Source organism: Podarcis tiliguerta (genome assembly GCF_965153285.1).
Source record: "Podarcis tiliguerta genome assembly, chromosome: 2".
Taxonomy (NCBI): Eukaryota; Metazoa; Chordata; class Lepidosauria; order Squamata; family Lacertidae; genus Podarcis; species Podarcis tiliguerta.
The window spans coordinates 2497998-2525858 of record NC_139535.1 but is presented as its reverse complement, the minus strand read 5'-3'; the positions used below and the strand labels follow the sequence as shown (position 1 = coordinate 2525858).

The window sequence follows — 27861 nt, the reverse complement described above, 5'->3', positions numbered from 1 at the left end:
GCTCCACCACTTGTTCCAGAAGTAACTTAAACTGGTTTATTAAGTGGATTCTTTATACATAACTCAAAGGTGAGTTTGGGCAGTTTCCACGGGCTTACCTATTTATTTGTTACCTGCCCCTCTCAATAAGGCCCCAAGGCAAATTCCAATGGTATAGGTAAAGGTAAAGGGACCCCTGACCATTAGGTCCAGTTGTGACCGACTCTGGGGTTGCGGCACTCATCTCGCTTTATTGGCCGAGGGAGCCAGCGTACAGCTTCTGGGTCATGTGGCCAGCATGACTAAGCTGCTTCTGGTGAACCAGAGCAGCGCACGGAAACGCCGTTTACCTTCCCGCCAGAGTGGTACCTATTTATCTACTTGCACTTGACGTGCTTTCGAACTGCTAGGTTGGCAGGAGCAGGGACTGAGCAATGGGAGCTCACCCCGTTGCGGGGATTCGAACCGTTAATCTTCTGATCAACAAGTCCTAGGCTCTGTGGTTTAACCCACAGCGCCACCCTCGTCCCTCATTGGCATAACCGCATGAAATTGTAAAAACCATTAAAACAGCTTACACAATTACAAAAGAAAACAAAACATGCCAAACAGAGCAGAAAAAGTGAAACAGAACAGAAGAGGCTGGATGCCCATGAATATATTCAGACAACACAGTTTACACCTGAATGGAGTGAATTCCAGAATTTAGGGACTGGCAGAGAGATTTCTGTTTTCCCAAAGTCTAAAGGTAAAGGGACCCCTGACCATTAGGTCCAGTCGTGAATAATAATAATAATAATAATAATAATAATAATAATAATAATAATTTATTATTTATACCCCGCCCATCTGGCTGGGCTTCCCCAGCCATTCTGGGCGGCTTCCAAAAGAATACTAAAATACTGTGACTCTGGGGTTGCGGCGCTCATCTTGCTTTACTGGCCAAGAGAGCCAGCGTACAGCTTCCGGGTCATATCGCCAGCGTGACTAAGCTGCTTCTGGCGAACCAGAGCAGCGCACAGAAACGCCGTTTACCTTCCCGCCAGAAGGTAACTACTTGCACTTTATCTACTTGCACTTTGACGTGCTTCCGAACTGCTATTTGGCAAATCTCCAGTGTCACTCTTAAGTAACTCTTAGCCTTCTCCCTTCGTGTAGCTACTTGTTGGAACTGGTTCCATGGGGTGGAAGCGATGCCCCTCGCCCGTTCTGCTAAAGCCAGTACAAACAGGAGGACTTATCTGCCCTGTTCCTCCCCAGCCGGGGCTAAGACCACTTGGCCCAGTCGTTCGTTCTTCTGCCTTCCCACCAAAGGAAATATCGCCAGCACCCATATAGCACAATGTATACATTTCATCATAAAGACGATCTCCCTAACCTGGTTTGTCCCAAGGAAGGATATGGTGGATTTGCAAGGACAAGAATGGCGTGGGGGTTGCCTGTTGCAAAGATCCACGAGACAAAAACACCTTGCAGCATTTGAGGAACTTCAGTAAGAGTTGCAAGGTAGATATAAGAAGTAGATATATTAAGAAAAAGTTTAATTATGATAAAAGTGTGTATGGCAATAAGTAATATGAAATCGAAATATGGAATAGACGGGAGGTTGGGTCTTTAGTGTGAAGACCAATTTATGTTTCATTGTTTGTTAAGAAAATTATGTGTCTGTGGTTATTCCTGTGTGTAATTTGGTATTTGTGTTTTTCCTTTTTTCTTGCTGCATCAAAAAAAGAAAAGAAAAGAGTTGGGCATGTTTAGCCTGGAAAAGAGGAGACTGAGAGGAGATAGGGTAAAAGGTAAAGGTAAAGGTACCCCTGCCCGTACGGGCCAGTCTTGACAGACTCTAGGGTTGTGCGCCCATCTCACTCAAAGAGGCCGGGGGCCAGCGCTGTCCGAAGACACTTCCGGGTCACGTGGCCAGCGTGACATCGCTGCTCTGGCGAGCCAGAGCCGCACACGGAAACGCCATTTACCTTCCCGCTAGTAAGCGGTCCCTATTTATCTACTTGCACCCAGGGGTGCTTTCGAACTGCTAGGTTGGCAGGCGCTGGGACCGAACGATGGGAGCGCACCCCACCGTGGGGATTCGAACCGCCGACCTTTCGATCGGCAAGCCCTAGGCACTGAGGCTTTAACCCACAGCGCCACCCGCGTCCCGAGGAGATAGGGTAGTCATCTTCAAATATCTCCAGGGCTGCCACATGGAAGAGGGAACATGCTTCTTATCTCCTGCTCCGGAGGGTAGGACTTGAACCCATGGCTTCAAGGAGATTCCAACGAAACATCAGGAAGAACGTTCTGACAATAAGAGCTGTTCCAACAGTGAAACGGACTCCCTTGGGAGGTTGTGGACTTGCTTTCCTGGGAGGTTTTTAAGCAGAGGCTGTATGGCCATCTGTCAGAGATGCTTTAGCTGAGATTCCTGCATTGCAGGGGATTAGACTAGATGACCCTGGGGTCCCTTCCAACTCTAAGATTCTATGATGTCCTCCAACCACTAGCCATTCTTTTGCACCAGGTTCCGCTTGGTGGACCTGGGGGTTCAAGCGAGAAACAAAGCAGATCCTGCAAGTCTGAAGTCTGCTCAATTTGTTTATTTGACTGCTTCCCTACCCTTCACCACAAGCTCCTAGGGCAAGATACAACAATATAAACGTACAAAATTATATTTAAAAAAAACAAGTTAAACTTTTCATACAATTATAAAAAAAAGTAAAGCAATAGAGCAGTTCTAGGCAGAAGCAGAGCTGCATAGATTAAACAAAACTGAAAAGGGAGGGGGTCCCAGAAAACATACTTTTAACTCTCCAGTCGCAACCGTGAAGAAGGAATTCCACAATTTAGGGCAAACTTGGGTCCCCCAGACGTTGGACTACAACTACCACTATCTACGGGACTGCCTCTCCTGGTCTGCCCCGCAGAGGACCTTAAGGTCCATGAATAAACATAGTTTAGAGGTCCCGGGCCCTAAGGAAGTCAGACTATCCTCCACCAGGGCTGGGGCCTTCTCAGTGATGGCTCCGACCTGGTGGAATGCTCTGTCCCAGGAGACCAGGGCCCTGCAGGATTTAACTTCCTTCTGCAGGGCCTGTAAGACAGACCTATTCCGTCTGGCTTTCAATTTGAACTTAGCCTGATATTTTATTCCCCCTCCTTCCCTCCCCCTCCCCTTTTTATGAAGATTACCCGCTCTGGGATCCCACAGCTAATTCTCCCCTGGTCTCCTCGCTGGCCCAAATAGGACTAATTTAGCCAGCTAGCCTTGGTGATCATCTAATGTTTATTGGATGGATTTTCCCCTTAAATTGATTTTTGAATTCTGAATTTATTGTTATTCACTTTTTATACTGTATTTTATGCTGTTTTTTGTTGCATCAATTGTTTTCAATTTGTTGTTTGCCGCCCTGAGCCCGGTTTTCTGAACCGGGAAGGGCGGGGTATAAATGAAAAAAATATTTATCTATTTATCCATGAAAACAGGTCCTGTAGTCCAACAACACCTGGTCAGAAAGTTGCTGTAGGGGCTACCCTGGAGAAAACTCTCCTCTGAGCCTTCTCCATAACTAAAGTCTTCAAACTGAGCTATTTCTTAACATGGCCATTGCATTGATGACGCTTCAAGTCCCTTCCAACTCTTCAATTCTATGCCTCTATGAACCAATCGCCCACTGTAGGCCAGTGCTACTCTAAAATAGCAAGGCTTCTTTCGTCAACCACTCAGGTGGGATGGATCCTGCTTGAATCTGAGCAACAAGCGGGGTCTGCCGAGTGGCACGTCTGCACTTACTGTTTCCAGATGTGATTATTTACAGTTATTTATTTAAGGTGGGGGACATTTTTCCAGCCCAAGAGCCACATTTCCTTCTGGGCAAACTTTCAGAGGTGAGAGACCAGTGATGAAAGAATAAGAAAATGAAGAGTTTGGATTTGATATCCCGCTTTATCACTACCCGAAAGAGTCTCAAAGCGGCTAACAGTCTCCTTTCCCTTCCTCCCCCACAACAAACACTGTGAGGTGAGTGGGGCTGAGAGACTTCAGAGAAGTGTGACTAGCCCAAGGTCACCCAGCAGCTGCATGTGGAGGAGCAGAGACGCGAACCCGGTTCACCAGATTACGAGTCTACCACTCTTAACCACTACACCACACTGGCCATGTGGCCAGAGGTGAAAGTGGGAAGATCAGGAAACGAACATTTTACCTTTTGTGCAGTAGGCTAGTTTCTGCACAAGCCCTGCTCTGCCTTTCACCCAAGCCAAGAGGTGACATTATCAGAGTTTGAGGACATACCCAAGTGTGGCAAAAACACTCAAGGAAGAGTGCGAAATAGGAGCATGCACTGTGGGAGTTTTCCGCAGGCCGGACAGAGTGCTTTCAGCTCTTGTACCAGAGGTTCCCACTCCTAATTTAAGGGATCTTGGGACAGGCTACATCAAATATAAAATCAAACTAATAACGAAATAATAATAATAAACATTAAAACCGTATAAAATCAGTCTCCATAACCTCCTTCCTACAAAAATAAAGAGTCTGGAGCTCAGCGCCTGAAACTTCTACCTTCTCAGAAAAGAAATGTCACAATGTCATCATGAAGTTATCAGATTAAAATGGCACAGGACAGTATAGGAACCATCTTTGCAACTGCAGATATACAGAGGGATCTTTCTCCGTGGTAGAGGGGTGGTCACTTGGAAGAATTAGAAAAGTTTATTCTGCCCAGGTGGCCAGAGGAGCCTTTAATCAGAAGATTTCATGGAAGATGTTGGCTGCTGTAGATGCTTGCTCACCATAGTCATCCTCTCATTAGCAATGTTGGGGAGCCAACATACAATCTGTCGTATTGTGAGCATTTATACGGTTTCTCTGTATTTCCTCTCAAGGATCGCAGATTTGATTAGACAGATAAGCTCTCGAGTCATTTAGATTCCATATCCGATGTATGGATCCTCTACTTTGAAGGCCTGTTCCGTAACTGAAATTCTTTCCACGTTACAGGCATCGGCAGAACTGACAGCAACCACCCCTTTATGAATTCTTTCGTGTACATTAAGGTTTGACCTCTGGCTGCAGCTTTTCCCGCAGACTGAGCACGTATATGGTTTCTCCCCCGTGTGGATTCTTCGGTGTACGTTAAGGCTCGAGCTCTGGCTGAATCGCTTTCCACATTCCGAACATTTATATGGTTTCTCTCCTGCATGGGTTCTCTGATGGCTTGTAAGGTGTAGTCTCCGGATGAAAGTCTTCCCGCACTCTGAGCATATATATGGCCTCACTCCCGTGTGGATTTTCTGATGTTCGGTAAGGCTAGAGTTGTGACTGAAACTCTTCCCACACTCCGAGCATGTGTACGGCTTCTCCCCGGTGTGCACACTTTGATGACGTATGCAGCTGATGTGGTTACGGAAGCTCCTTCCACATTCGGAGCACTTATATGGCTTCATCCCCATGTGGATCTTCTGGTGCGAAGTAAAAGAGGTCCTCCAGCTGAAGCTCTTCCCGCACTCCAAGCACTCATACGGCTTCTCCCCTGTATGGATTCTCTGATGTAACTTAAGGTTCATGCTGTGGTTGAAGCTCTTTCCGCACTCTGAGCATTTGTACGGCTTCTCGCCTGTGTGGATGGTGAGGAGATGCCGTGTGAGGCTTTTGCAGTGAGTGAAGCACTTCCCACACTCGGAGCATTTGTGTGGCTTCTCCCCTGTGTGGATTATCTGATGTGAGCTAAGGTGTATCCGCTGCCTGAAGCTCTTTCCGCACTCCAAACATTTGTAAGTCTTTTCCTCGGTGTGGATTCTCTGATGCGACCGAAGGTGCGCGCTGCTAACAAAACTCTTCCCACACTTTGAGCAGTCATATGGTCTATCCCCTGTGTGGAGTTTCTGGTGTGAAGTAAGATACGCCCTGAGGCGGAAGCTCTTTCCACACTCGGAGCAGTTATACGGTTTCACCCCAGTGTGGATCGTCAAGTGCCGTGTAAAACTCGTGCTGTGCTGGAAACTCTGTCCACAGTCCCAGCACTGATATGGCTTCTCTGCTATGTGGACTGTTAGATGTTCACTAACATGTGCACTACAGCTGAAGCTCTTCTCACAGACCGGGCATTTATACGCCTTCTCCTCCATGTGGATTCTCATGTGAGTATTAAGGCTTGATTCACAACTAAAGCTTTCCTCGCAAACACTGCACTGAATACTTTTCTTCTCTTGGTCTTCGGCTGGGATTTGACACAAGTCGCTACACTGAGAAGCAAAGGAGTTCTCCTCTTCTGGTTCCATTTGCCTTCTCTGAGCTTTCTCGTCTATACAGCCAGCTCCTTCCAAGAACGTGCTGTGTGCTTCTCCCTCGGTCTCACTCTCCCATTCACCTGCTGTAACCAAGAGAGGAAAGCAGACATAAAGCAGAGTTGCTAATAATAATAATAATAATAATAATAATATTTGTACGCTGCCCATCTGACTAGGTTGCCCCAGCCACTCTGAGCGGCTTCCAACATATATAGAAACAAAACAAAACATTGGACGGCCTCGGTCCAGTATTATCTAAAGGAGCGTCTCCACCCCCATCGTTCTACCCGGACACTGAGGTCCAGCGCCGAGGGCCTTCTGGTGGTTCCCTCATTACGAGAAGCCATGTTACAGGGAACCAGGCAGAGGGCCTTCTCGGTAGTGGCACCCGCCCTGTGGAACGCCCTCCCACCAGATGTCAAAGAGAACGACAACTACCAGACTTTTAGAAGACATCTAAAGGCAGCCCTGTTTAGGGAAGCTTTTAATGTTTGGTGCATTACTGTATTTTAATATTTTGTTGGAAGCTGCCCAGAGTGGCTGGGTGGGATGTAAAGAATTTATTATTATTATTATTATTATTATTATTATTATTATTATTATCACACATTGAAAAGCTTCCCTAAACAGGGCTGCCTTCAGATGTCTTCTAAAGGTTATTATCACCTCTTTGACATCTGATGAGTTACTCATCTCTTTGACATCTGATGGAAGGGCGTTCCACAGGGCCACTACTGAGAAGGCCCTCTGCTGGTTCCCTGTACCTGGTTCCTTCCCTGAAGGAACAAGATGGCCTAGATACATTTCAGTCTGGTTTCAGGCCCAGTGTTGGCTCTGACACAGCCTTGGTTGTCTGAGGAAGAAACCTTCTTGGAATTGAAGGATGGGTTGAACCCTGCTGGCTTTCCTTGACCCACCAATGACTTTTGAAACCATTGACCGTGGTGTTCTCCTGGAGTGGCTCAAGAGGGTGCCAGATGGAGGTCCTGTTTTATAATGGTTTCACTCCTACCCGCAGGGTGGCTACCAGGAAATAGCACTAGGAGACTGTTGCTATGCTCCATGGTTTGGGGGCTGCAGTGTCCCACCATGATTCATTCTGTCTCCTATGCTGTTTAACACCTATATGAAACTGTTGGGAGTGGTCATCCAGCAATTTGGAGCATGATGCCGGCACACAGCTCCATCTTTCACTTCCTTTGGAATTGGGAGAGGCTGTGAAGATGTTGGACAGGTATCTGCGTGGGAAGAATTTACTTCTCAACCACTGGGTTCATCTCACAGGCAAGGGGAAACAACTGAAACAAAACATGAAGCCAAGGAATAAAAGAGAGTTCAGTATCCAGTTAGCGACCCAAGTAATAATAATAATAATAATAAATAAATTAATACATAAATATTTATACCCCGCCCATCTGGCTGGGCTTCCCCAGCTACTCTGGGTGGCTTCCAACAAAATATTAAAATACAGTAATGCATCAAACATTAAAAGCTTCCCTAAACAGGGCTGCCTTCACATGTCTTCTAAAAGTCTGGTGGTTGTTCTTCTCTTTGACATCTGGTGGGAGGGCGTTCCACAGAGCAGGTGCCACTACCGAGAAGGCCCTCTGCCTGGTTCCCTGTAACTTGGCTTCTCACAGGGAGGGAACCGCCAGAAGGCCCTCGCAGCCGGACCTCAGTGTCCGGGCAGAATGATAGGGGTGGAGATGCTCCTTCAGGTATACTGGACTGAGGCCGTTTAGGGCTTTAAAGGTCAGCACCAACACTTTGAATTGTGCCCGGAATTGTGCTGGAGGTTTGCAGAACCTCCAGTTAAGCCAAAAGTCTGCTCTGATCAGAATTCGAAGGCATGTTACATAGGCGCAAAAAGAGCCATGAAACATCAAAACATTCAACATTCTCAAGACTTAAAAAGGTACGTCTGGAGGCATCTCTCACTTTCTCAGAGGGAACCCCAGAAAAGAAGAGGATATCATTCAATAAAAGGACCTCAATCAAAATTTCAACCTCCAGCATCCGCCACACAAGGCAGAGAGGGAGCCTTACCGACAGACTCCAGGTTCCCCCAGTTCTCCTCCATGACTTCCCCGTGCAAAGCTCTCTGGGCCGAATCCAGCAGATCCCACTCCTCCTCTGTGAAGTAGACACCCACCTCGTCAAAGCTCATCGGAGCCTAGAATAAGGAAGAAAAGGCAGCTTGTCCGTCTAGGTAATCCAAAAAGGAGGACCCAACAAGAAAGAGAAGACAACATGTCTGACAGTTCTCCTGGAGCGTGAAAAGCATTCAAATAATAAAAATCATAAATAATAAATTTTATTTATACCCCGCCCTCCCCAGCCAAAGCCAAGCTCAGAGCGGCTAACAACAGTAAAACGTTAAAACATTCTAAAATCATTTCATTATCAAATTAATTCCAATCAAATTAATGGCAACCATTGGGCTAGAAGTTCTGTGAGGATTGCCAAAGGAGGGAGTCAGACTGTGTCTTGGCCAAAGGCCTGGTGGAACAGCTCTGTTCTGCAGGCCCTGCAGAAAGATGTCAAATCCCGCAGGGCCCTAGTCTCTTGTGACAGAGCATTCCACCAGATCGGAGCTACAGCCGAAAAAGCCCTGGCTCTGGTTGAGGCCAGCCTAACCTCTCTGTGGCCTGGGACCTTCAAGATGTTTTTGTCTGAAGACCGTAAATTCCTCTGTGGGACATACCAGGAGAGGCGGTCCCGTAGTTATGAGGGTCCTAGGCCGTATAGGGCTTTGAAGGTTAAAACCAGCACCTTAAACCTGATCCTGTACTCCACCGGGAGCCAGTGCAGCTGGTATAGCACCGGGTGAATGTGATCTCGCAGCGAAGACCCCGTAAGGAGTCTCGCCGCGGCATTCTGCACCCGCTGAAGTTTCTAGGTCAGTCTCAAGGACAGCCCCACGTAGAGCGAGTTACAATAATCCAGTCTGGAGGTGACCGCCGCGTGGATCACAGTGGCTAGGTCAGGGCGAGAGAGGTAAGGAGCCAACTGCTTAGCTTGGCGGAGATGAAAAAATGCCACCTTTGTTATAGCTGCAATCTGTGCCTCCATGGAAAGGGAGGTGTCGAAGATTACACCCAAACTCTTAACGGACGGTGCTGGCACTAATTGCACCCCCGCAAGAGATGGGAGTTGCCCCCTCAATCCCATATCGTCCCTTCCTAGCCAAAGGACCTCTGTCTTCGAAGGATTTAACTTCAACCGGCTCCCACGTAACCATCCAGCCACAGCTTCCAAGCATCTGGTCAGTGTGTCTGGGGCCGAGTCAGGATGGCCATCCATCAACAGACAGAGTTGGGTGTCATCAAAGCCCACCTAGCTAACAATGTTGGTTAGAACAGTGGCCAAACAGATGCCCAATGTAAAAAGCAGAGAAGCAACGAGGACTCGAGAGCAAAAGGAGCAGCAACACTCTTCCCTCCCGGCAATTGGGATTATTCAGAGGCACCTGCATTGCTCGGACCATGAAGGCTGAACAAAGGTATTGTGGCTGGAGACGAAGGAAGGCCTTCTCCCTCCAGGAGTCTGTCTAACCCCCTTTTAAAGTTGGCAGCCATCACAGCAACTCGTTGGAGCAAATCCCGTAACTCAGGCATAGGCAAACTTGGCCCTCCAGATGTTTTGGGACTACAACTCCCATCATCCCTAACTAACAGGACCAGTGGTCAGGGATGACGGGAACTGTAGTCCCAAAACATCTGGAGGGCTGAGTTTGCCTACGCCTGCTGTAACTATATGCTGCGTGCCTAAGCACTTTCTTTCGCCACTTCGGGAATTCCAAGCATTGAGCTTTTATTACCTTATTCGACTGGACAGCAACTCCTTCCCCTCCACCAACCGCGGGAGAAATTGCCAGGGTTGTGCCACTTCCTGGGAGGGAGAAAAGGAGACGTGGAGATGCTTAATTCTGTTATCTTCTTGCCAATTAATTGCTATTGCATTTTACATTAAAAAAAAAAACAAATTCCACAGGGCGGGTGCCACTACCGAGAAGGCCCTCTGCCTGGTTCCCTGTAACTTGGCTTCTCACAGTCAGGGAACCGCCAGAAGGCCCTCGGCGCTGGACCTCAGTGTATACTGGACTTCAGATATACTGGACTGAGGCCATTTAGGGCTTTAAAGGTCAGCACCAGCACTTTGAATTGTGCTCGAAAACAACTCTCAATTACTATTGAGAGTGGGAGAAAACTTTTTCTATATCCACTTAATGCTGTGCATAATTCCATAAACTACTGTTGTGTCACCTGTCACTCGCCTTTCCTGTAAACGCTGCAACCGTTCCTCCCTGGGGACTTGATCCACGCCTTTGATCTACCTCGTGGGGATAAAATGGGGAGAATCATCTACACCACTTCAAGGTGAGATAGAAATGCGATTATCAATAAGCAGTATGTCAGGCGTGGAGAGTCCTCCTCTCCCTTCAGTAACTTCACAGACAAGAATTAACTATAAGAACTGCTGCTGCTGCGGCTGCCACCCAGGAGGACTCCCCTGCTCAGCACCTGAGGGCCCCAGTCCTACCACTCACCACCTGGCCTAGGGCGGGGCCTGATAAAGGACTGTGTGACGCGGCAGCTAAAAAAGCCAATGCAATTCTGGGCTGCATCAATAGGAGTATAGCATCTAGATCAAGGGAAGTAATAGTGCCACTGTATTCTGCTCTGGTCAGACCTCACCTGGAGTACTGTGTCCAGTTCTGGGCACCACAGTTCAAGAAGGACACTGACAAACTGGAACGTGTCCAGAGGAGGGCAACCAAAATGGTCAAAGGCCTGGAAACGATGCCTTATGAGGAACGGCTAAGGGAGCTGGGCATGTTTAGCCTGGAGAAGAGGAGGTTAAGGGGTGATATGATAGCCATGTTCAATTAAGTTTTAGATTTTGATTTAAGTGGAAATTGTTTCCTATTTGGTTGTGCATTTTTTTGATGTGGTTTACTTATTGTTTATGACTTTTGTAATTATGTAAATTTTGTTATGCTGTAAGCTGCCTTGAACATTGTTTTTTTAACTATGGAAAGGCGGCATACAAATAAAATATGATGATGATTAACGAGCAGATTATATTTTATGGTCTTTTTTTATTCAGTCATCTGGCTGCAAGCAAAAATCCACATCCCGCCACAAGGAGAGCAGTTGGCTACTCTAAATCCTCTCCCTTCTATCCCCAGAAACATCCTGGGCATCAACAGGAAATTCCTCCTCTCTGCATCCTTAGTTCTCTAATACGGACGAAACCTCCTTGTTCTTGAGGAGGGAGGGTTCCCCACACTCTCTAATGACGTCTCTACTGGCTGTTCCCTCCCTTTTGTTTCTCTTGCCATTATCTCATAACTAGGCAACTCCTGTCTAAGCTGTTCAGTGTCTGTGTCTCTCAAAACAGGAGCAAATCTTAGAATCATAGAGTTGGAAGAGACCACAAGGGCCATCGAGTCCAACCCCCTGCCAAGCAGGAAACACCATCAGAGCACTCCTGACATATGGTTGTCAAGCCTCTGCTTAAAGACCTCCAAAGAAGGAGACTCCACCACACTCCTTGGCAGCAAATTCCACTGTCGAACAGCTCTTACTGTCAGGAAGTTCTTCCTAATGTTTAGGTGGAATCTTCTTTCTTGTAGTTTGGATCCATTGCTCCGTGTCCGCTTCTCTGGAGCAGCAGAAAACAACCTTTCTCCCTCCTCCATGTGACATCCTTTTATATATTTGAACATGGCTATCATATCACCCCTTAACCTCCTCTTCTCCAGGCTAAACATGCCCAGCTCCCTTAGCCGTTCCTCATAAGGCATCGTTTCCAGGCCTTTGACCATTTTGGTTGCCCTCCTCTGGACACGTTCCAGTTTGTCAGCGTCCTTCTTGAACTGTGGTGCCCAGAACTGGACACAGTACTCCAGGTGAGGTCTGACCAGAGCAGAATACAGTGGCACTATTACTTCCCTTGATCTAGATGCTATACTCCTATTGATGCAGCCCAGAATTGCATTGGCTTTTTTAGCTGCCGCGTCACACTGTTGGCTCATGTCAAGTTTGTGGTCAACCAAGACTCCTAGATCCTTTTCACATGTACTGCTCTCAAGTACTGCTCTCCCCCCTCCTCTTCAAAGAGGAGCTGATCTGCCTGAGAATGCATTCCCCAATCCTCTGATTCAGACCATTCCCTGACACAGTAGAATGAAAGCAACCGAGGCGGAAGAGGAGGCCAAGTTGAACTGGGCCCCATCATGGTCCTTACCCAGCAAGGTGGCACCTCCACTGCCCTCCTGCACAATCCACCTGTAAGGTGCCCTCAGTGTTATGGCCGAAGGGGCCGCCTCAGCCTCTGCCAAGTTGGTAGTTGGGTCTGCAACCATTTCTTCCACCTGAAACGGAATTATAAGGATCCAAGACGAGGGACACAGAAAGGGATTAAGAAATGGTTTATGTGAAGGCCATCATTGTTTGGCCTGTGAATTAACCCACAGTACTAAGACAGCCTCTTCTCTCATTTTTTAAAATAGTATACTGCCCTATGCCCGCAGGTCTCAGGGCGGTTCAGAACATAAAAACACAAAATACATAATAAAACCAAGAAAAACCCAATAATCTCCCCAACATATTTTTTAAAGGGGATTGGATGCCAATCAGCCAAAGGCCTCGTTAAAGAGGAATGTTTTTGCCTGGTGCCTAAAAGTGCACCATGATATATTGGTGATATAGGTGAAACTCAAAAAATTAGAATATCGTAGAAAAGTTCATTTGTTTCAGTAATTCAACTTACAGCTGATGAAAACCCCAAATTAACAATCTCAGAAAATTAGAATATTAAATGAAATCAGCAAAACAAGGATTGCAAATAGAGCAATACTGGACCTCTGAGAAGTAGAAGCATGCATATGTACTCAGTACTTGGTTTGGGCCCCTTTTGCATCAATTACTACCTCTGAACCAGACTGAGAGACCATTTAAAGGCTCAGGAACCCATTGCAGGAGTTATGGATTGAATAGCTACTGCGCCTTTCCACAATATTCTAATCTTCTGAGATGGTTAATTTGGGGTTTTCATCAGCTGTATGCTATAATCATCACAATTATAACAAATTAAGGCTTGACGTATCTCGCTTTGCATGTCATGAGTCTATCTCATATATTAGTTTCACCTTTTAAGTTGAATTACTGAAATAAATGAACTTTTTCCACGATATTCTAATTTTTCGAGTTTCACCTGTATATCACCAGCTAAACACCATGATATAACACGGATGTATCACAATGTCTGAAATAAGGATGGCGCTATGTAGAGACTTCAGCTGGCTTCAACTTTCCCCCACGTCATGGTTTTTGCACAGCGCACACACACACATCGTGAATGTCGTGATGTATTGCCAGGTCAAAAAACCAGTTTTGGGTGATATATCGCTGTATCGCCCATGTTGCATATTTAGCAGATTAACTGCACTGCGAAAAGCGTGCTGGGGAGACCGCATGTTCGGGAAACAATAAAAAATGCAAAAATATATTTTGCTTGGCTTTAATTACAAAAACTCCTCTTACATTAAATCTATTAAGCATGAACCCATTCACCAGGGTACTGAGAGAGGTACACACTGCTCTTAATATACTATACCCAACTGCTGACACAGCTTAATTCACACAACTTAACAGCACCTGCTATACTGCTCCACAGCTGTAAAACTAGGTCATGATTTTTACGCTGTCCTTTAAAGAGATACACATCTTGTGAAGCAATAATGAACCATTCAACAGCCCAGCCCTATGAAGAGCTGGAAAGGACTGCCTGCCTGAAATCACTGCCTGCCAGTGTTGACAATACTAGGCTAGACACATCAGTGAACTGTGTTTCCTTTGTACTACTAGGATAAAACACACTCTTACCTGTTTCCGCTTCTTCCCCTCCACCTGGCTCAGGAGGAAGCCTTCTGCCAGGGCCACCGCCTGGGAGCTGGTCTCCGCTCCGCACTCCCTGACCCAGTTCTCCATCTCCGGGGGGAGGACAGCCAGGAACTGCTCCAGAATCACCAGGTCCAGCATCTGGGCCTTGGTGAGCCTTTCCGGCTTCAGCCACCGACGGCAGAGATTGTAGAGTTGGCTGCAAACCTCTCGGGGTCCCCCGGCCTCTTGGTAGCCAAACTCCCTGAAGCGCTGACACTCTGAGCTGGTGTTGTCATTGCCCGGAATCTTCTGCATGGTTCTTTCCCAGAATCCTCCACGGCTCCTGATCTTGTGCCCCCTTTGTGTTTCAGGACTTCCCTTTAATCCGTGCTCTGCATCTGGTTCCATAAAGGCCAAAGGCAAACAGCTGGGATGTGCGGTATTGAAAGCCAAGAAGCTGCAAAAGGTGGGGGTGGGGTTAGAGAGAGGTAAAGCAGTGGTTCCCAAACCTTTTCGGGCTCCCACCCTCCCGGTTCCAATTACAAAGTCTCAACTTGGCCATCCAGCGCCGAGGGCCTTCTGGTGGTTCCCTCACTGTGGAAAGCAAAGCTACAGGGAACCAGGCACAGGGCCTTCTCAGTAGTGGCACCCACCCTGTGGAATGCCCTCCCATAAGATGTCAAAGAGATAAACAACTACAGTCATACCTCGGGTTACAGCCACTTCTGGTTGCGTTTTTTTGGGTTACGGACCACCGAAACACGGAAGTACCGGAACAGGCTATTTCCGGGTTTCGGTAGTCGTGCATGCGCAGAAGCGCTAAATTGCGCTCTCTGCATGTGCAGAAGTGCCGAATTGCAACCCGCACGTGCGCAGACATGCAGACATGGGTTGCAAACGCTGCAGGTTGTGAACGTGCATCCCGCATGGATCACGTTTGCAACCCGAGCGTCCACTGTACCTGACATTTAGAAGACATCTGAAGGCAGCCCTGTTCAAGGAAGTTTTAAAAACATTTTAATGTATTTTTAACCTTTGTTGGAAACCGCCCAGAGTGGCTGGGGAGACCCAGCCAGATGGGCAGGGTATAAATAATAAATTACTATTATTATTATTATTATTATTATTATTATTATTATTATTATTATCATCATCATCATCCGTCATGGATGCATTACCTGAGATTTCTGCCGTGCAGGGGCTGAACTAGATTTTTTAAAAATAATCTTTTTCATTGTTTTTCAATGATATAAACATACAACATAAAACAGTACAAAATCCAAATGTCAAGATTACTCTGAATCGCCTGTCTCTCCCCCCCCCCCCCCCATGGGTCCTTTTAATTCTATTTTCAGCTGCGTATCAGTACTTCTCCAGTTTTTCATCTTCCTAAGTTATCTATACGTTCTATTACATTACAAGTGTATTTAAAATCCTGCTAATGTTTTGACCTGTTTACAATGATTTCCCATTCTTAAAGAAAAGAATTTCTTGCCTTCTTGATTCCTAAGCTTCCCAGTTAATTTTGCCATTTTGGCATAGTTCATCAGTTTGATTTGCCATTCTTCTCTGGTCGGGGCTATCTCTCCCTTCCATCTCTGGAGGTTGGACTAGATGCAGCGGCGTAGCGTGGGTTGTCAGCACCCGGGGCAAGGCCAGTAATTTGCGGCCCCCTAACCCGGGGCAAGGCAAGTAATTTGCGCCCCCCCCCACTTCACTGTCCCTCCCCCAGATAGTCCCTTGCTCTCTCTCCGCACCGCAACGCACGCCTGGCACCCTCCCCTCCACAGTGGGCGGCGACCCGGCGGCTCGGATCGGATTCGCACAGCCAGCACTGCAGTGAGAGAGAGAGAGTGAGTGAGCCAGGTAGGGGCACAGAGCTGCGAGTGCGAGCGCCCCCCCCCAGATGTTGCGGCCGGTGCGGCCGGCCCCCCCTGCACCCCCCACGCTACGCCACTGACTAGATGACCCTCTGGGGTCTCTCCCAGCTCTATAATTCTATGACTCTATCCCCAGCGACCCCTACCTTACCCTCTAAAAACATAAAATTCGAAACAGCCGTTTGCATGACCCACTAAGGAAGACGGTAACACAATAAAACTCGAAACAGCAACAATTAATCACACATTTATGCAAAATCCAATTAAACTATTTCCTTTAATTCAACAAGACTGCTTTTCAAAGGCTGCTAGTCATTTAATAATAATAATAATAATAATAATAATAATAATAATAAATTTATTTATATCCCGCCCTCCCCGGCCAGAGCCGGGCTCAGGGTGGCTAACACCAGTAAAATTACAATAAAAACCAATTTAAAATACAGGTTAAAATGCAATTTAAAATGCAGCCTCATTTTAAAAGTAGCCCACAGATCAAAACCATAAGGGGAGGGAAACACAAGGGTCAGACTGAGTCCAAACCAAAGGCCAGACAGAACAGCTCTGTCTTGCAGGCCCTGCGGAAAGATGTCAAGTCCCGCAGGGCCCTAGTCTCTTGTGACAGAGCGTTGCACCACGTCGGGGCCAGTACTGAAAAGGCCCTGGCCCTAGTTCAGACCAATCTAACCACCTTGTGACTTGGGACCTCCAAAGTGTTGTCATTTGTGGACCTTAAGGCCCTCCGTGGGGCATACCAGGAGAGGCGGTCCCGTGGGTACGTGGGTCCTGGGCCGCATACCTTATACCTCCCGTGTTCCCTTTCCTTTCAGTGCTACCTACCTTGGGAACCACTGGTGTAAAAGGTTGGGGGTTTCAGACTAACTCGCTCCGTTGCCTTTTGCTTACCTGTTGTTCTTAAGGATGCCGTTTACATCGGCACAGAGAATTAATGCATTTATATAATAAAATCAATATGTATTCTGGTTTTAAGAAAACCACCCTACCCCACGGACATAAAAATGCCTGAGAACTGAGAACCATAAGTCTATGCAACCATCTTGATTCAGTACAGCTCAAGGCTATTTTTCTTTTCTTTACAAAAAAAGGGTGGCAGTTGTTTTAATTTAGACCATGGAACCCTTTGTAATTATATACTAAGCATCCCTCTCCCTTTGGTATACTATATTATTGACTCAGAAAACTGCATAGCTGACTCTTATGCTTCTTTATTTGCCATGGTGACAACTGACATATTTTTTTAAAAAATAAAAAGAACTAATTTTTCTTTCATTTCTTTTTTCTGCAACTTGTTTGTTGTCAATAAAAATAAATAAAAACATATACGAGGGGAACCCCTCTAACGTGGTTTTCAGAAATATAAAATAAATTGGGGGGATTTGATTTCAATCAAATCAATTTAAATCACGATTTAAATCTCTAGTCGGTATGACTTGATTTAAATCATTTTTTTACAGAAAGACTCATTCTTGCTGGTATAATCTTAATATTTACAACCAGATGAAGGTTTCATTTTTGGAATAATAAATTTTCAGAGTAGTTTTTACAGTTATATCAAAAATTACTGATTTGGTAATACATAAACCGATAATTAAGAAATTACTGTGAGGTTTAATAAGTTATATTTGGACAACGTTTCTGCTGTACTTTATTGGAAGGAGAAAAAGAATCATTTCCTTAATAACAATTTAAACAATTTATTAAACTGAAACAATAACATTATAGCATATGTATCCATGTTTGTTAACTGACGTAGTTAAACAATTTTTTTAAAAAACAAGAACCTTAGACCGAGTTTTAGCACACATGAAAAACTTAAACAAATCCTTATTTCCTGATGAATAGCCTTTGGAATATAATGTAACTTACATTCAATTATTTGAATATGATTTTTTTTAAAAATCAGATTATTAAAATTTGAATTGGATTTTTTAAATAAAATGCCTTTGGAGGAAAAATCATTCTAGAGATAGTTTTCTATTTAACTATCTTTAGAATGATTTTTCCTCCAAAAGCATTTTATTTTAAAAATACAATTTAAAATTTAAAAATCTGATTTTTAAAAAAAATCAACACATTGATTTTTTTATCCACCCTGAAATAAAGCATTAAAATTATGAATAGAAAATTAAAATAAAGTAGAGTCAGCAAGCATTTTTCACTTGCTCAGTTGATGTGCGACCGGGATCGTTTTGCACCCAGAAGAGGGCAGAATGGGGATGGAACAGGATGGGCTTCGGTGCGATCCCCACAATAGGGGCCTGGAACATATTCGGAAAATTAAAATCAACAGTAGAGATAAAGCACATGTAACTTCTATGTGTTTGGGTAGGGCTTGCTTAAACAAAAAATGTTTTAATCAGGCACTGGAAAGCCTGGGTGTCACCACACTAAAACAGCAGCTCCCCAGCGACCTGCAGAAAGTAAGGTTTCCCCCCAGGGGATGCCTCAAAGCTGCCCCCTCTTTTCCCACCAGGAAAAAGTGCAGAACGAGTAATATGTGGGCACAGTGCCAGTCCCGCAGACTGGAGTGGTCAAGCAGGCACATAAAGGGGGTATGGCGATTCTGTAAGTCAACTGGTCCCAAGCTGCTAAGGGAAGAGAACGCATGTGTTTCAAAAGGTGTTTCCCCCCTGAATATTTTGTTATATTTATTCATTTTTTATCTATAAAAGGTAAAGGTACCCCTGACCGTTAGGTCCAGTCACAGACGACTCTGAGGTTGTGGCGCTCATCTCGCTTTATTGGCCGAGGGAGCCGGCGTACAGCTTCCGGGTCATATGGCCAGCATGACTAAGCCGCTTCTGGCGAACCAGAGCAGTGCATGGAAACACCGTTTACCTTCCCGCCAGAGCGGGATTTATCTACTTGCGCTGGTGTGCTTTCGAACTGCTACGATGGCAGGAGCAGGGACTGAGCAACAGGAGCTCACCCCGTCGTGGGGATTTGAACCATCAACCTTCTGATCGGCAAGTCCTAGGCTCTGTGGTTTAACCCACAGTGCCACCCACGCCCCCTTTTTTTATTTATAAAAGTATTTATATGCCCTCCATGTCGTAAAAGAAAAGATCAAAGAGGTTTACAGCAACGAAACAAAAAACCGTACAATAAAAATAAAAATAAAAAGCAGGCATCAATTAACTATGGGTTCTTAACTGCATGAACTGTGAGATTTCTGATGGCAATTCCCGAAGGTTTTGAAACTTGCCTAATAAGGAGTCATCGGACAGAAAAAGTGGAATGCGCACACACAACACACACACATTTCGGCATCGCAGGGGGTTGGACTGGATGATCTTCAAGGGTCCCCTCCAACTCTATAGTCCTGTGAAATTTATATCCATTCATAATAATAATAATAAATTTTTATTTGTACCCTGCCCTCCCTGGCCAGAGCCAGGCTCAGGTCGGCTAACATCATAAAACTAACACAGTGTACAAAGAACGTAAGAACATAAAAACAGGCAATCAATTAATTAAAATACATCTTAAAATTAGTTCAGAGCAAATTAAAATCTGGACAGATGGCAGTCCAGGGGTAAAATTGAGAGTGGTTAATAATTCTCCAGGGCCAAATGGTCTTATAAAGGACCTGTGAGCGGGCCAGGAGGCCTCTTTAATGCTTGTTCTTATACAGAAAGAGAAGGGGCCTGCCTGTACAGTATTTAGAACATATTCAGAAAATTAAAATCAACAGTAGCTAACAAGAGCCGCTGTAACAAGAGCACATGTAACTTCTATGTGTTTGGCCTGGCAGAACAGCTCCGTCTTGCGGAAGTCCCTGCGGAAAGATATCAAATCCCGCAGGGCCCTGGTCTCTTGTGGGAGAGCATTCCACCAGGCTGGGGCCACGGCCGAAAAGGCCCTGGCTCTAGCCAAGGTCAGTCTAATCTCCTTGGGACCCGGGATCTTCCTATATCGCTTTAACGTGTAAAGAGGCTTCCAAGCGGTTTGCGAAACACAGACATTTAAGATGCAAGCTTATCCATGAGTAAAATACACAATAAGACAACAGGATCGACGTATTAAAGTACTGAGACATCCATAAACAAAGAGCAGAGCGTTTGTGACCCGAGATCACATTCACCCGGTGCTATACCAGCTGCACTGGCTCCCGGTGGAGTACAGGATCAGGTTTAAGGTGCTGGTTTTAACCTTCAAAGCCCTATACGGCCTAGGACCCTCATACCTACGGGACCGCCTCTCCTGGTATGCCCCGCGGAGGAACTTACGGTCTTCAAATAAAAACATCTTGAAGGTCCCAGGCCTCAGAGAGGTTAGGCTGGCCTCAACTAGAGCCAGGGCTTTTTCGGCTGCGGCTCCAACCTGGTGGAACGCTCTGTCACAAGAGACTAGGGCCCTGCAAGACTTGACATCTTTCCACAGGGCCTGCAAGACAGAGCTGTTCCACCAGGCCTTTGGTCAGGGTGCAGCCTGACTCCCTCCTTTGGCAATCTTTACAAAACTTTAGTTTATGGTTGCCATCAATTTTGATTTTAATTAATTTTATAATGTTTTATAATGTTGCATTATTTTAGTGTTGTTAGCCGCCCTAAGCCCGGCTTTGGCTGGGGAGGGCAGGATATAAATAAAATTATTATTATTATTATTATTATTATCATCATCATCATCATCCTCATCATCCTCATCCTTGCATTCCCGCCTTGCTCTCCGCCACTGTACTCTGAGATAGTTCAGCTGGGAGAATATGAGACTCTCCATTTCTGGGCCGGCCCACGTTGGGCAAAAGATTCCTGCATTTCAGGGGGGGTGGACTAGATGACCGCCAGGGATCCCTTACTTCCAACTCTACGATTCTGATCTAATGACCTCTTTCCTCTTGGTGCCTGCAGCCTTGCACAAAAATCCCTTGGGAGTCCACTGATGCCGAACCCCCCATTTTATTCATTCATTGCATTTAGATCCCATTCCCCCCCCCCTTTGCACACAGGGTACCCCCAAAACTGCATCATGCCGTGGGGGTGGGGGGAGAGACACGGCCTGGGGAAAAAACCCTTTCTCCCCACCTTAGGGCCTGGGTGCGAATCCTGTCTTGCAAATAGGGAAGTTCAGCCCCCACCGGAAAAACCCACCCCCACCCCCACCAAAAAGGGCAAAGGAACCCCCCCCCCCTGCGCGTGCAATGAACCTGAATCCCCAAATGTCCTTGAGTCTCTCTCTTTCTTTTTATCCATCCATCCATCCACTTACCTGCGCGGAGGATGGCAAGCAGGGACCAGCCGCGGAAACCTGCGCGCGGAAAAAGAGGACCTTCAGCCAATGGGGAAAAGGCACCCCTTTGCCCGCGTCAGCAGTTGCTAGGCAGGGCGGGGGTTTCGCGCGGAAAAGGAAGGAGGTTTTTTGCAGGAAATGGGAGGGGAGAGCCACGTGTCAGTCTTCCTTGCACCCCGTGGGCTGGTGGGAGTTGTAGTCTCGATGCATCTGGCGGGGGGTGGGGGACACGCCAGGCTGGCAAAGCGTCCTGCGTTCAGGAGCCGCGCCTTGGAGACGAATGAAACCTCCTTTAAGGCTTGGAGCCTCTGCAAAATGCATCATTTCTCCGCCCGCCCCCCCCCCGCCACAATTGCATCCTTGCAGGGATCCCTCCTCCGTGGGATCCTCCCTCTTAGAGCACAAAGGGGTCAGTGCTTCCCCCGCCCCCGAATGAATTGGGATGCGGTGGGGGCAGGTTGGAATGGGAAGAAGGGGTGGATGGTAAAAAACAACAACCAGTCATTTATTGCATTAATGAACTCCAGGTGGCCTGCATAATTCTCTCCCCTGCCCATCCATTGCAGCCTCACAACAACCCTGGGGGGTAGGCGAGGCTGAGAAATCGTTCCTGTTCCCCAAGCTCACCCAGAGATTTGAACCCTTGTCTCTCCCAGGTTTTCAAACTCCTCCCCCTGGGCCACACTTTTCAGAATAAAAACTTGCATACCGAATTTGTTTTTATTGATAAGAAATGCATCAGAAAACAACAAAGAAACGACTCCTAGAACGTGAAAATCTGTCCATATTCTGCAAATAAAAAAAAACACCCCATTTTGATACTATACTATTTTTACCAGATTTTTTTCAATGAATCCGGGGACACATAATTTTTTTTTAAAGCTGAGCAGCAACAGGGAGTCAGTAGCGGGGATGGTAAGGCAAAAGACCCCAGGCCCAAGCACACATGCATATTGTATAAAGGTGCAAAGTCCTCCTTTCGCACCCTGTAAACATAAATGCACAGAGCTTTTAAAAAACTGGGCAACGGCCGCCTGCCCGTGACTCCCGAGCCTCCCCCAATCAGTCAAAACAAAGGGGGAAGGGGGCAGGAGATCGCACAAGACACATCATATGCGCACAAGACACATCATATGGGGACTTCCGGCGAGGAAAAATGGTGGGCGCCATGGCAGCGGGCAACTCCTGAAGCCAGCCAGAGCCAACTGCGCTATCAGGCTGGCTCCGGGCTGCTGAGGCTCCCACTGCCACATTTCCCAGGGACAGATTTGCAAATCTGGGGACATTCCGGGGACGGAATTTGTCCGGGGACAGATTTGCAAATCCGGGGACTGTCCCCGGGAACTGGGGACATCTGGTAACACTATACTATACTACACTGAGGTGCTTAAATGTCTCTTTGATTGTCCCCGAACCTTCCAACGCCAACAGTGTGACGCGGCAGCTAAAAAAGCCAATGCAATTCTGGGCTGCATCAATAGGAGTATAGCATCTAGATCAAGGGAAGAAATAGTGCCACTGTATTCTGCTCTGGTCAGACCTCACCTGGAGTACTGTGTCCAGTTCTGGGCACCACAGTTCAAGAAAGACACTGACAAACTGGAACGTGTCCAGAGGAGGGCAACCAAAATGGTCAAAGGCCTGGAAACAATGCCTTATGAGGATCGGCTAAGGGAGCTGGGCATGTTTAGCCTGGAGAAGAGGGGGTTAAGGGGTGATAGGATAGCCATGTTCAAATATATAAAAGGATGTCACATAGAGGAGGGAGAAAGGTTGTTTTCTGCTGCTCCAGAGAAGCGGACACGGAGCAATGGATCCAAACTACAAGAAAGAAGATTCCACCTAAACATTAGGAAGAACTTCCTGACAGTAAGAGCTGTTCGACAGTGGAATTTGCTGCCAAGGAGTGTGGTGGAGTCTCCTTCTTTGAAGGTCTTTAAGTAGAGGCTTGACAACCATATGTCAGGAGTGCTCTGATGGTGTTTCCTGCTTGGCAGGGGGTTGGACTCGATGGCCCTTGTGGTCTCTTCCAACTCTATGATTCTATGATTCTATGATTCCTACCACACCAGGGTGGTGGTGCCACAGTCTTTTGAGGGCCACTGTCCTAGTCTGGTACTCCAACTCCTAAACCACAAATGGCTCCCTAGGGACAGGGGACAAAGAGGAATAGGTTTGGGGGGATTCAGCAAGGAAGGAGACATAGAAAGAAGATCAGGCCAAAGGCCCATTTAGTACGGCATCCTGTTCTCACAGGGACCAACCTCGTGGGAAACCTACAAGCGAGAGCAACTCTCCCCTCCTGCAGTTTCTAGCGACTGCCACTCAGGCGCGTGGCTTCAGTTTATTTTGCTTCTTGAGACTTTAGCTTCAGGAGACAGGAAGGAACTTCAGTTTACCCACAGGAGAACCACAGGAGGGGGAGAGTTGCTCCTGTGTTCAGGTCCTGAAGTGGATGGTGTAATAATATAATATAATATAATATAATATAATATAATATAATATAATATAATATAATATAATATAATATAATATAATATAATATAATATAATATAATATAATATATTATTATAATATAATATAATATAATATAATAATTTATTATTTATACCCCACCCATTTGGCTGAGTTTCCCCAGCCACTCAGGGCGGCTCCCAATCGAGTGTTAAAAACAATACAGCGTTAAATATTAAAAACTTCCCTAAACAGGGCTGCCTTCAGATGTCTTAAAGGTAAGAAGAAGAAGAAGAAGAAGAGTTTGGATTTGATATCCCGCTTTATCACTACCCAAAGGAGTCTCAAAGCGGCTAACATTCTCCTTTCCCTTCCTCCCTTTTCCTCCTTTCCCTACCTGCCTGCAGACTGTCTCGCCAGAGTGGTGCATGCTCTGGTTATCTCTCGCTTGGACTACTGGAATGCGCTCTATGTGGGGCTACCTTTGAAGGTGACTCGGAAACTACAACTAATCCAGAACGCGGCAGCTAGACTAGTGACTGGGGGCAGCCGCCGAGACCATATAACATCGGTCTTGAAAGACCTACACTGGCTCCCAGTACGTTTCCGAGCACAATTCAAAGTGTTGGTGCTGATCTTTAAAGCCCTAAATGGCCTCGGCCCAGTATATCTGAAGGAGCGTCTCCACCCCCATTGTTCATTCAGGGTGCTGAGGTCCAGCGCCGAGGGCCTTCTGGCGGTTCCCTCATTGCGAGAAGCAAAGCTACAGGGAACCAGGCAGAGGGCCTTCTTGGTAGCGGCGCCTGCCCTGTGGAACGCCCTCCCATCAGATGTCAAAGCGATAAACAACTACCTGACATTCAGAAGACATCTTAAGGCAGCCCTGTTCAGGGAAGTTTTTAACGTGTGATATTTTAGTGTATTTTTGGTTCCTATGGAAGCCGCCCAGAGTGGCTGGGGAAACCCAGCCAGATGGGCGGGGTACAAATAATAAATTATTATTATTATTATTATTATTAGGGAAACATTGACAGCTATGGTGTGTGCTCTCCGTTCTAATTTTTGGAGCACAAGAAAAGCACTGCTGGATCAGGCCAAGGCCCCCTCTGGACCAGCATCCTGTTCTCACAGTTAGCTGCCCACATACCCCAGTAATAAGATCATTAAGTTTGCATATGATACAAAGGTAGTTGGTTTAATCACGGCTGGAGAGGGGGAGGCAGCCTATAGGAAGGAAGTTGAGCAGTTGGGGGAGCGGTGCAGGAAAAACAACTTAACTTAAAGAAAACAAGAAAGATTATTGTGGACTTTAGGAAATGTAAATTGAATATTCAGCCACTCATTATTGAGGGGAAGTGCGTGGAACAGGTCTCTGTGTTTCGGTCTCTGGGAATGGAGTTGAGAGATGACCTAACCTGGGGAGAAAACAGCAAAAACCTGACGAAGAGAGCACAGTGGAGGTTATATTTTCTGAGAATCCTCTGGAAAAATAATCTCTCAAAGGACCTGTTGATGGCATTTTACTATTGTACTGTGGAGAGTGTATTAACTTATGGTCTGTGTGTGTCGTTTGGGAGCTGCACGGCCAGGGGAAAAACAATACTGTTCAGGGTTGCAAAGACTGCGGAGAGAATAATTGGGTGCACTCTTCCCACCTTGGATCAAATCTATGCTTCCAGGTGCCATAAGAAAGCTGCAGAGATAGCGCAGGATAGTGCGCACCCCGGAAATGATCTCTTTCAGCTGCTGCCTTCTGGAAGAAGGTACAGGGTTATAAAGACAAGGACTAGCCGCCTGAGAAACAGTTTCTACCCTAATGTGATTTTGGTTTTAAACACATCCAAGGAGTCTGTGCGGAACGTGGGTGGCGCTGTGGGTAAAAGCCTCAGCGCCTAGGGCTTGCCGATCGCATGGTCGGCGGTTCGAATCCCCGCGGCGGGGTGCGCTCCAGTTGTTCGGTCCCAGCGCCTGCCAACCTAGCAGTTCGAAAGCACTCTCGGGTGCAAGTAGATAAATAGGGACCGCTTACTAGCGGGAAGGTAAACGGCGTTTCCGTGTGCGGCTCTGGCTCGCCAGAGCAGCGATGTCACGCTGGCCACGTGACCCGGAAGTGTCTCCGGAGAGCGCTGGCCCCCGGCCTCTTGAGTGAGATGGGCGCACAACCCTAGAGTCTGTCAAGACTGGCCCGTATGGGCAGGGGTACCTTTACCTTTACCTTTTAAGGAGTCTGTAGAGGGACACGGGTGGCGCTGTGGGTTGAACCACAGAGCCTAGGACTTGCTGATCGGAAGGTCAGCGGTTCGAATCCCTGCGATGGGGTGAGCTCCCATTGCTTGGTCCCTGCTCCTGCCAACCTAGCAGTTCAAAGGCACATCAAAAGCACAAGTAGATAAATAGGTACCGCTCCGGCGGGAAAGTAAACGGTGTTTCCGTGCGCTGCTCTGGTTTGCCAGAAGTGGCTTAGTCATGCTGGCCACATGACCCAGAAGCTGCACACCGGCTCCCTCGGCCAATAAACCGAGATGAGCGTCGCAGCCCCAGAGTTGGCCATGACTGGACCTAATGGTCAGGGGTCCCTTTACCTTACCTAAGGGAGTATATTGTATTTAATTATGGGGTATCAGAGTTTTTAGGGGGCTAACCAGGCTGGGATAGCAGGCTTGTTGGTTTTGAATGTCTGATGTAGATTTTTTTTCAATTTCGTTGTTCTGTATGGGACAATGACACTAAAGATTATCATATCATATCAACGCGCCAGCAGGATCCGTTCCCACTCTGGTTTCCAGCAACTGGGATTCAGAAGAATCGCTGGCTGCCTCCAGTTGTGGGGCCAGAGCAACGTGGTGGCCATTTATCCTGGCTAGCAGCCTCTGACAGCCTTAATATCCATGAATTCTTGGGCTGCATAACCCTTTTGGGGTCCTTTCTAACTCTAAAATTCAACGATCCAGCTCTATGGATTGGTCCAGTCCTCAAACACACACACGCAGCCAGGCCGGACTTGCAGGGGTGTCGCGCAATGCAAAATAATGCAAGCCCCACATGGGAGATCGGAGCCCCCCACCCCCACCCAAATCACCCCATTGACATTTTTGGGCACCTTGAATTCTGGCCTCCTTCCTGCAGGTCCTCGTCTCCGAGCAAAACTCTGGCGGCGGCTGGTTTTGCAAAGGGCATTCTCACGATGGAGCATAGAGATAAGCCAACTCAAAAGAAGGAACAAAAAAAACACACGCACAACAACACACCTCCCACATACGCACAGAGCAAACACTTCCGGTTCTCATTCCTCTAAAAGGAGCTTGGGGGAAAGAGGAGAAAGAGGTGCCTCTTCGCAGCTCTATGGCCTCGTTCGAAAGGGAACCTGAAGTGTCAGTTGCGGGCGTTTTAGAGGGGTGCACAATAATGAGAGTTTTAAAAGAGCTTTGCAGGGACATCTTAGGGAGAAACTGGATAGAGATTTCTGTCTTACATGCTAGAAGCATGGGCGAAGCCAGGATTTATGTGGGGGGTGGGGAAGGACACCCACCTGCCACCTTCTTCTGCCTGGCTCTGTCCATAGCTGTCAACTTTCCCCTTTTCTTGCAAGGAATCCTATTCGGAATACGACTACTACTACTACTACTACTACTACTAATAATTTATTATTTATACCCCGCCCATCTGGCTGGGTTTCCCCAGCCACTCTGGGCTGCTTCCAGCAAACACTAAAACACAGTAACATATTAAACATTAAAAGCCTCCCTAAACAGGGCTGGCTTTAGATGTCTTCTAAAAGTTTGGAGGGACACGGGTTAAACCAAAGAGCCTAGGACTTACCAATCAGAAGGTCAGCAGTTTGAATCCCCGCAACGGGGTGAGCTCCCGTTGCTCGGTCCCTGCTCTTGCCAACCTAGCAGTTCGAAAGCAGGTCAAAGTGCAAGTAGATAAATAGGTACCGCTCCGGAGGGAAGGTAAACAGCGTTTCCGTGCGCTGCTCTGGTTCACCAGAAGCGGCTTAGTCATATTGGCCACATGACCCGGAAGCTGTACGCCGGCTCCCTAGGCCAATAAAGCGAGATGAGCGCCACAACCCCAGAGTCGGTCACGACTGGACCTAATGGTCAGGGATCCCTTTACCTTTTAA

The 27861-nt window shown here is 46.8% G+C and overlaps 1 protein-coding gene across 3 annotated transcripts; it reads right to left on the bottom strand.

Annotated features, from left to right (window-relative positions):
• Positions 1–2560: 2560 nt before the first annotated feature.
• On the bottom strand, positions 2561–27028 carry LOC310670212 (uncharacterized protein). Of its 3 annotated transcripts, none has more exons than XM_083425105.1 (6): positions 26836–27028; positions 14154–14607; positions 12514–12640; positions 10082–10152; positions 8308–8434; positions 2561–6344 (listed from the first exon to the last, which is right to left on the bottom strand). In XM_083425105.1, exons 1-6 carry the CDS (start codon positions 26910–26912, stop codon positions 4897–4899), a joined length of 2304 nt encoding a protein of 767 aa, XP_083281231.1. In that variant the 5' UTR covers positions 26913–27028; the 3' UTR covers positions 2561–4896. The 3 variants fall into 3 exon arrangements, with proteins under 3 accessions (XP_083281231.1, XP_083281230.1, XP_083281232.1); XM_083425104.1 differs by having other exon boundaries at positions 26824–26992; XM_083425106.1 differs by lacking the exon at positions 26836–27028 and adding an exon at positions 21260–21758.
• Positions 27029–27861: the final 833 nt, after the last annotated feature.

What these genes read in the sequence shown, in the direction of transcription:
- LOC310670212 (XM_083425104.1), bottom strand. Translation starts at nt 26,912, where the DNA reads ATGCCCTTTGCAAAACCAGCCGCCGCCAGAGTTTTGCTCGGAGACGAG. An exon ending in AATTCAAGGTGCCCAAAAAT is followed by an intron (nt 14,608 to 26,823) that starts GTCAATGGGGTG and finishes CACCTTTTGCAG; the next exon opens with CTTCTTGGCTTTCAATACCG. An exon ending in GGGGAACCTGGAGTCTGTCG is followed by an intron (nt 6,345 to 8,307) that starts GTAAGGCTCCCT and finishes TCTTGGTTACAG; the next exon opens with CAGGTGAATGGGAGAGTGAG.